The sequence below is a fragment of the Physella acuta genome, unplaced genomic scaffold, assembly GCF_028476545.2.
Source record: "Physella acuta isolate Inbredline_101_S28 unplaced genomic scaffold, ASM2847654v3 ptg001889l, whole genome shotgun sequence".
NCBI lineage: Eukaryota > Metazoa > Mollusca > Gastropoda > Physidae > Physella > Physella acuta.
This window is the reverse complement of record NW_026733394.1, coordinates 33,082-42,787: the sequence shown is the minus strand read 5'-3', so window position 1 is coordinate 42,787 and position 9,706 is coordinate 33,082. Positions and strand designations below refer to the sequence as shown.

At 34.4% G+C, this 9,706-nt stretch overlaps 1 protein-coding gene across 1 annotated transcript; it reads right to left on the bottom strand.

Annotated features, from left to right (window-relative positions):
* Window positions 1–1,775: 1,775 nt before the first annotated feature.
* On the bottom strand, window positions 1,776–9,694 carry LOC131931086 (conserved regulator of innate immunity protein 3). Its single transcript, XM_059287789.1, has 6 exons — window positions 9,337–9,694; window positions 3,377–3,521; window positions 3,078–3,162; window positions 2,842–2,986; window positions 2,528–2,616; window positions 1,776–2,139 (listed from the first exon to the last, which is right to left on the bottom strand). Exons 1-6 carry the CDS (start codon window positions 9,596–9,598, stop codon window positions 1,993–1,995), a joined length of 873 nt encoding a protein of 290 aa, XP_059143772.1. The 5' UTR covers window positions 9,599–9,694; the 3' UTR covers window positions 1,776–1,992.
* Between the last annotated feature and the right edge of the window lie 12 nt (window positions 9,695–9,706).

Genomic DNA, 9,706 nt, shown 5'->3' with positions numbered 1-9,706 from the left:
TTAAAATCGTAATTTTCTTTGTGAATTTATGATTTAGTTATTTAATAGTAATATAAAATTGGAGAAACATAAGTGTGTGTGTGTGTATCAAAGACCAAGTGGTAGCAATTAAATGAAAGCAGAAAAGATCAAAATGATAAAAACAAAATGGCATTGTTGATATTTAAAAAGTAATTGCTGTGCTAGTTTGCATGCAACTTATTTCACTATTTGTTACATAGATTATACTATTAGGGAATTGTCCATAAATGACATCAGCTAGACCTTCTCTTTCTAATTCAGAACCATCTTCTCTATACTAAACTACAGTAAGTAAAGTTTGAACTAAATCAAACAAAAAACAACATGTGGCCCATGTTTGGGCTCACAAGACTGCTGCACAAAGTCGCCCAGAGTTCATGGCAAAGGTGCATGGACTGTTTTTATAGATTTTATAATATAGGGCAGCCCTTTAAGTTAACACTAGTGATACTTATAGTAGACATAAACACCCTGTCATAAAATCCAGATGGAATGTGACATTGTTTAAGAATGACTCTTTCCTTGTAAAACAAACTTACCATGTAAAGTATTACTATTCAATGCTAGAGACAAACCTTTTCATGACAGCAAGAACTGTAATTAACATTGTATGATGAAAACTTTATTTATTTACCTCCATGTGTAGCTGAGGTCACCTACATAGTTGCTGGTCTGACAGAGACGTAGCGAGGCGGGTGGGCAGGGGGCGCCAAAATGGGTTGTAAAAAAAATTTAAAAGTGCATTTTAGCTGCAGTTTTGCATTATAAATCTAAAAATAAATATATGGGGGGGGGGGGGGGGGGGCGTGCGGCGCCAAATTGAAAGTCTGTCTCCGGGAAGAGTCACTACGCTTCTGTGGGGTGATATTGTAGCAAGCTCACTTAGTCCGGGTACTGAACTGTGATAAGCAGTACAAGTTTAGGCATCTTTATTTTAAACCTGTGTATATATTTAATACCTTTTTATTATTTCTTTAATTTGAATAACTCTCAGATTAGTTGAACACGCTGTGCATCTATCTTAATAGTTTTCTTAACTGACTCACATTTAAATTTGTCAATTACTTTTAGTCTAGGTGGATCTATATTTCTTCTCAATTTTGGTTAATTGTAGTAATGCAGATTTTCTTAAAAATAATTATGTATTACTTGTCAACATATTATGCACTATCTGGCCTGTTGGCTCCGATTTCAGCCTTCTTTTCTCTCATTTATTTCTGTTTTGAAAAGTGTTGAAAATATATTCCCGCAGAGATATGTAGACATAAAAGGAACTAACATCCGATAGGCAATCAATTTCACGTCTAGCTACATGCCAACGTAAGAACTCAATTTTTTTTAATGAAACTGAATGGCAAGTCTCAAAACGACATTTTAGTTTTCAAAGTGGCATAGACTCATGACTGAGAACTTTGCTCAGCACGCATTGTTTCTTTTCCATTTCCAGTTGTTATTGAGACAAACTTCACACATTCTTCTAAATATTTAGTTTTTTTTTTTTAATTCCTAGGGTTTAGTCTACCAGTTGGCAATCCCACAGAAAGCCCTTTGCAACCCAGTTTGTCCAGTGAGAAAAAAATTATAGCATGCACTGTCAGTTACAGGATCAGTTTAGTACTTTTATTTTAACAACCTGCTCATTTTTTATTTACAACCAGATTCTCTAACCTTGGTTTTACAACAGATCTTTAATATTTTAGTACCACACTCAACTAGCATGTGACCAAACATAGCACAAGATACAACACTTAATTGTATAGCAAATGTTTATTAATGGACCATTTACAAAATAATTATAAAATGAAAAATGACATTTGAGATTTTTTTTTATAAAGAATGAATTTGCTTAATTAACTTAAAGCAAGATTGTTCTCTTTCAGTGAAGTATGATACAAGCCCCTAAATGCAATAAAACATACAGTGTACTAACATGAGTTTTACTACAGAACAAATGCAAATACTAACATGAAATTATTTGTCAGCGAATGATTGTAACTTCTTGAGGAACCCAATGTACTGCTGGTTCTCATAAGCTGTGCAGTAGTCGACCAAGTGGACGATAAACTCATCATTGATGCCACGCTCATCCAGCATATCCATCAGCAGGTCAAACAGCTCCTGCAAACATAAGGGAAATTACTGGGTCAGGACAAACCATCTTAAAAATTCAATAACACATACATGAAAATCTCAGGACAAACCAAACACTATACATTTATATATTTATACAAACACTATACTATCAAAAGCCAGTGCCAATATTTTAAAAAATACTGATAAGACTACAATTCAATCTAAAAAACTGGGTATACAATTTTTTATGCTTTTATTAAGCTCAGCAATGATAAATTTCCATTTGCCTGTTTATGTTATTGAATTTCTATGCTACACAAACATATTACAATGAAAAAATTAAATGTCTTATTATGTGAAATTAGGTTCTTTACAAAAGCAATATTTTGGCTATAGACCAACATAAGTCTTATATAAAATGATTGAAGCTTACAGCATCCATTGTTGAAGCTGAAACAGAGTACCCTCCATCTGTAGATCCCTCTTCTTGGAAAGAAATTTCATGAATCTCGAACTGATCATCTAAAGAAACAAAAAAATAAATAATTTATTCTTGAAGCAAATTTTCCCAACTGATGCTTTTACTGTTATAAAATGGAAAAGAAGAATATTTATAAATACAAATTCCAAGATAAGTGACTGGATGACCTAGAATAATACAGTCAAAGAAGGTAGGATTCGCTCTTTTAAAATCAAAACAAGTTTGGCTTAAAACAAAAATAAAGAACAAAAAGTTATTTTCCATACCTATTTGGTCTGTTTCTCTGCTCTTGTCATAAGATGCCTCCTCATCGATGTATGAGCTATCATTTTGGGCAAAAGAACACTCAATCACCAACTTTTTCCCATCCCCCTTACTGATCTCAACATCAAAGGGTGGCCTACAGATCATCTATAGAACACATCAGTTAAAGAATTAAGTAATAATTTTTAAAAGTGAGGGAAATAAATGCAACTTCTCACTAGTAAAATGATAGGCTTACTTGAGGTGGATCATTTTCTTTGTCAGTGGGATTCTCTGACATGACACAGTCCACAGCACCATTAACATTCAGTTTCACTACAATTCTGAAAATAAGATTTTCAACATAGATTTTCTAGTCCCTAGATCTAATAAAATTAGTATATTGTAAAAAGAAAAGCAACCACATAGCTAAAATTTGGTAATAAATAAATTAATGCACTACTAGTTTTCAAGGTAAAAAAACAAACTAAAACTAGCAATCAAAAATTATACTTATATTTAAATTGATATACAGTGTAGGCCTATATGGTAACTCACTTTTCTTTTCCACTTGTTTTTGTTAAAGTGACATCACCTCCGTTTGCAACAATTTCAAATCCTGGAATCTTCGGCAGGCTGCTACTTCCTTTAGACTGTTCGTATTCAATTTCTTTTGTCAAAAATTTTGAAATTTCTTTGTCCACTGAAATACAAAAGTCAATGCAATGACAAAAATCAGAAAAATGATTTAAACGAACATGAAAAGGCCTACTTATCATATTACTAATGGTAAGCCTAAGCAACTCTGTATAATAGCGAGCTAACTAGATAACTAGCCTATATAATTTAAGACCCAAGCTGATTTAGAAGCCAAAATTGATCATAGAAAAACAAAAAATGTAGGCCTAAAAATTCGGCAATCCAAAGTTTTTAGAAAAGGCCATTTTATTTTGGCATTAACAATCATTGTGCAAAAAGTAAGAATCTAGGCCTAGCAAAAAAAAAAAAAAAAAAAAAAAAAAAAAAAAAAAAAAAAAAAAAAAAAAAGCCATTTTATTTTGGCATTAACAATCATTGTGCAAAAAGTAAGAATCTAGGCCTAGCAAAAAAAAAGATGAAAATTTAACTTGTAAAAAATAATCTGTTACTAGATCTTAGATTTTCTTACTATATCTAAAATTTACCCACTTTTCAATTTAAACATGACCACTAATATAAATGGTTGACATTTATAATTAATACATTAGGCACTAATTTTGAAGTTTTTAGTTCGTTTTTAACTAAATTACTTAATATTTATTGTCACTCACTGCCATGCACGACACACCTCTCCATGACAATCATTTTTACATTTGAAGCTAAAGAAAACTACAAATCCGGTTAGACTTTTTAAGTGGCCATGCACCCAGAGTTCCTCACTAGTGATCACCAAATAGCGGTCTTGTGGTTTTAAAAAAATAAAAAAATTTGGTTGACATTCAGATGTAGTGTCTTATTTTTAAAAGTGCCTGCAATGTTTGATTTATTTTTTCCATCGACTGATAACCCTAATAGTTCTACAACCTCTACAACCTCTAATCCATTTTTGTACTCTCCAGGCTGAAATTTTAAAAGTTCTATTAATTTTAATGACACAGACTTTTAAATTTAGCCTTCATTCTCCAAAGCAAATTTTAACATACTATTCTGGCATATTTAGCCCTGCCACCTATAGCATGTTTTTATAACGTGAAAACCCGCCATTTTACTCGTGATAAACATTTTAAAAGTAATAGGCCTACTAAGAAGGTCTCTGGCACTAAGACGAAAAATTGTCGGAAGTCATGCATCCATATTGTTGTTAGCAACCAGCCACGCCTCCGGGGTAGTGAACAATACTACTAGATTTAACTAGATATAGAGAAAAGTTCTGCACACGGTTAAGCACACGCTGCGGCCATCGCTTCATATAATAATTGGTTGTTCTATACAAAACAAAACAGGAATGTGATCGCATCTTGGTTTTGACAGTGGTTTTGGCACTTCACCCTACATATTAGAGTACAATGGCAGCAGAGTAATATAGTACTGTCTGTTTGTTTCACTGTGAAACGGTTACAAAATAGCGCCCCATGAGTTCAAAATTTTCCGCTAGATCTATGAGTAAATGGCTGTGGAACTTTACCTCTAAGCCCAGACACTACATCAGTCCGGACACTTCGTCGGTTTTTGGCTATTTATAGTGTAACCCAGGGGTCTCCAAACTACAGCCCGTGAAGTCCTCTCATCCGGCCCGCAGAGATGTTTTTTGCACAGAAAAATCAAAGACATGCTTGGAAGAAATTGGCCCTCGAACTGAAATTTGATAGCTAATGCGACCCTCGGACTGAAAAGTTTGGAGACCCCTGGTGTAACCTTTCAGCTAAGCGATGATTGGTTCAAGTTTTGCTCCTAGGTCACTTCATCCGGCTGGTGTAAAAATAGAATTGTGCGTACCATGCAACGTTAAAAAATTTCTAAAAATAATTCTTGAGAGAGGAAACGTAAGTACTTGACACGGAAGTGTTCATAAATGTACAGTTTACGTGCAGGTGCCGTGGTTTCGCATGAGACATGCTAATTAATGTTTCTATGAGCCAAAAACCAACTAAGTGTCCGGACCGATGTAGTGTCCGGGCTTAAGTAAACTTCTCTAGACTCTCCTATCTAGATTTCTAGATCTAGAGGAGTTTACACTTTTCGGACACACACCAAAAATTACGTAGGAGCGAACACTTCGTCGGTTTTTGGCTCATAGAAACTTTAATTAGCATGTCTCACGCGAAACCACGGCGCCTGCACGTAAACTGTTCATTTATGAACACTCCCGTGTCAAGTACTTCCGTTTCCTTTCTCAAGAATTATTTTTAGAAATTTTTTAACGTTGCATGGTACGCACATTTCTATTTTTACACCAGCCGGATGAAGTGACCTAGGGTTGGACTTAGGGGCAAAACTTGAACCAATCAATGCTTAGCTAAAAGGTTACACTATAAATAGCTTCTATATATGTATGGAACATCGTAAATGTCAAGGTTAATGGGTTTTTTTGTGCTTGAACAATAAAAAAGGGGTGTTCGCTAACTTATTTGGCCTTACATGGGAGCGGACAGCAACACAAAAATATTACTAAATAAGAATTTAGAGCATAAAAGGGGCTGGTTATTGAAGGGAAAGGGTCAAAATAAGGTCAAGAAGGCAGTGGAATGCGAAAGAGGAGGGGGAATCATGTGACCTGGCTGGCTTAGCAGCGTACTGCGCGAGCCGCAATGGCTGAATGGGATGAACTTTGTGAGTGTGGGAAAAAGGTTTTATACTATTAAAATTACCTCACAAACAATCAATAACACAATATACATGCTAGGTACTAGGATTACGCTCGCGCTGCGGCGTCCGAGGCGTCATTTTTCTCCCGTTACCAGGCTGTTGCGTTTTCGGCGATCGCGCGAGTGACGATGTTCGAAAATTTGCTTAATTCGCCGCTTCCGTGTGATCAATTTTCTTGTGATGATTGTTTTAAGGATAAAAATGGATATCAAGCTTGTTTGTATTTTTTTGTTTTTTTCTTCTGGACCCAAAAAAGAGGAGTTATTCTTTGAAAATAAGGTAAGTTTATTTTATTCATTACAAAAAAACTATTGAAGACACGCGCACTTTATGTAGAGAATCAAACAAAGGGACCATTTCTACGTATTATCTTTATTAATTTAGAGTTCTAAGTTGCTCCCATTGTTAATGGTTCACTCCCTAAAAAGGTATGTACTTCGCCATTTCTGATGGTTACGGCTCAAAACGAAAGGAAAGCCGGAAGTACCGTGGGAGGCCTAGCCTGATCACGCTAACAACACTACCGACTTATTAAATATGACTTTCAATTTACACTGTATTCAGTTATTTTTTTATTATTTAGTATAGACTTTGTTTAATTAATATCACTATATCGTTTGAATTGACAGTTCTAGAAAATAATAGCACATTCCCCATTGACTCTTTATTTAGGCCTATATATTTTATTATTTGAAATGCTGTCATATACGCATACATTGCATACGGGGGGGGGGGGGGGTTGAGTAAGTACGGTGGACTCCAGTTCCGTGACGTCATGTAGATCTATTGTATGGATGGCCCACTACTAAATTACTAAACCAACACGCGAAACTGACATTATTATTGTTGGTTGTGATTTTTTTCCCCTAAATTAACGACGTTCACCGGGAATCTGTCCTCAGTCCTCTGACGTCACTGAACGACGCGTTGACCCGAGGTTGACATTGTTCTACGTGAGCATCGAGGGTTGGGGTTAAGAAAGGTTACGTAGTGTACCAATGAGGATAGGGGGAGGGTTAATGACGTCACTTATGGAAGATCGTTTACCGTAGTTTATAATGAAGGATTTAAAACAGTATTCCAAGTTTTCAACGCTCTGTTCTGATTGTAAACGCAGTAGTCCTGTTTATTTGAATTCTTCTAAGATTAATGTTGTGGACTTTTTAGATCTTGAATACTAACAAAATTAGTTTTTTTTATCTACGGCGTTTATTTTGAGCCATTTTTACGAGAGCTAGATTTTAGAACTGTATAGCCGTGAGCATTAATGACGGGAGTCATTGTCACGCACAGATTGCCTTGAGCATTAATGACGGGAGTCATTGTCACGCACATATTGCCGTGAGCATTAATGACGGGAGTTATTGTCACGCACAGATTGCCGTGAGCATTAATGACGGGAGTTATTGTCACGCACAGATTGCCGTGAGCATTAATGACGGGATTCATTGTTATGCACAGATTGCCGTGAGCATTAATGACGGGAGTTATTGTCACGCACAATAAGTCATTAATGATGTCAAGGGGTTTGTCGGGAATTTTAATAAGTCGATCTTAATGACCGTATGTCTACAGTGGTTGGTCAGTTTACTAATTAGTTATGTTTCATTTATTTTAATGACATGTTACTAAAGTAATGTTCATTATTCCAGATAGAAACTGCAATTCTACAGCACAGGCAAAGGAAGAACAATGTAATATTAAACAGTGATGAAAATTAAATTTCTTTGATGGAAATAAATCACTTGTTCATCTTTAATTTTCTAAAACAAATTACAATAGTTTAAAATATGGTTTCATATATTTAAAAAAATTAGAATTCACATATAATATAACCATTTATAAAACTTACCAATATCAATATTTATATAATATTAACAGACACACTTACAGAACTTCATTCTGATCAGTTTTCAGCTTGATATTTTAAATAGTTTGAGTTAATTTTGAGTTGTGTGAAAAGTTTCGGTGTTAAAAATATAGAGGGGTACATTCTTCCACCCCCTATTTTAGGCAAACATATATAACTAAAACATACAATTTGATTGTATCTATTTAGGTTTAGGGTTAACTACAATCAGGCCAATTTTGAGACATAAATACTTAAAAGTTCAAATTTGGCATCATTTTCCATTTTACACTAACCAGATTTAGGTTTTTGTAAAAATGCATAATTTATCAGCTCATTTGCTCTTTGAACAAAAAACTTTCAAATTATGATCAATATTTTGATGGTATTAATGATCTCATCCATAGCCACACATTCTGAGCAATTTTCAGCTTGATATTTCAAATAGTTTAACTTTAAACTGTGATTGTATGAAAGCACTGTGAATGCAAAAATAAGGGGGTCCCCTCCTCCCCTCCAGTTTTTTTTAGAATTCTACCTATGAAGTTCTCTTTTTATTTTTTATTATGTTAACATATATGATAACTTAAGTTACTACAAAGTTATAACAAATTTGATCACACGGTTTACAGGCTATGACAATTTTAGTAAACGCTTAAAAAAATTCTAACACAGAAATTGAAAAAATCCTATGTTTAAAAAAAACGCTTTTTTTAGTACGAAAAAAAATCATAACTATTTAACCGTTTGAGCTACATCAAAAATGAAAACTGTTCTGTTATTGTAATTTTCTGCTCCTTTTAACTGTAGTAGTTGTTTCCTCAAAAACCCAATTTTGAAAATTTATCCTAGTACCTAATACATGCATATAATATATGTTTTTATTCATTAAATTGACATTAAATTATTCTAAATGAACCAAAAGTGCTATGTCCGATGACGGGTAAAGGTGTCCGAACACATGTAAAACTGTATTACATGTGTTCGAACACACGTTAAGACCCCCCAGTCACTATAACAAGAATAGCTTAAGTTCTATGCGTATGAATACAAAATGACACACACATTATTAAAGTAGAATGGTTGCGGATAGATATGATACTTTTTTTTGTTTTCTATGTTAAGCGGTTACTGAATGAGACCGCATGGAATTTTTACGTTGCGTTTTTCGCTATGTGTGTCCGAAAAGTGTAAGCTCCTCTAGATCTAGCTAGACTTTAGCTAGGACCAACTCAGGAGTTACTAACCTACCTAAATTCTAAAATTATCCCGTATTGAGCTGTATTGTTTTTAAAACAAATAGATGTAGATTTAAATACTATACCTTCTGTACTGAAAGGTGCAACACCAGTCTTAGAGCACATAGGACAGCAGCATCCTTTCGAATGAAAGACTGGCCTTACAACTGATGAAAGCGTGCTGTATGCCCTTGAAGATGCAGATAGATTTTCAGAAACGCTGCTGTTAATTTTTGAAATACATTGCTTCAATGGATTAACAGATGTTTTTTGAAGTGGTAGTAGTTTAGCACTTCCATTAGCTAACACTTTTGAGGTAAAAGATGCGAATTTCAATGCTTTTGCCATAATTGTTTAAGTTCTATTCCTCTTGAAATGAAAATGCTTCTGACTAGCACCACTTCCAAGATTGCATGTGCTGACCTTTCAAAGGGCAATAAGCAATGTTTGATTTCA

Excerpts from the sequence above, each read along its gene's own strand:
- LOC131931086 (XM_059287789.1), bottom strand. The coding sequence starts at position 9,598 with ATGGCAAAAGCATTGAAATTCGCATCTTTTACCTCAAAAGTGTTAGCT. Across the intron at positions 3,163-3,376 it reads AAAACAAGTGGAAAAGAAAA|AATTGTAGTGAAACTGAATG; the intron begins GTGAGTTACCAT and ends TCTTATTTTCAG. Across the intron at positions 2,987-3,077 it reads AAGAAAATGATCCACCTCAA|ATGATCTGTAGGCCACCCTT; the intron begins GTAAGCCTATCA and ends TGTGTTCTATAG.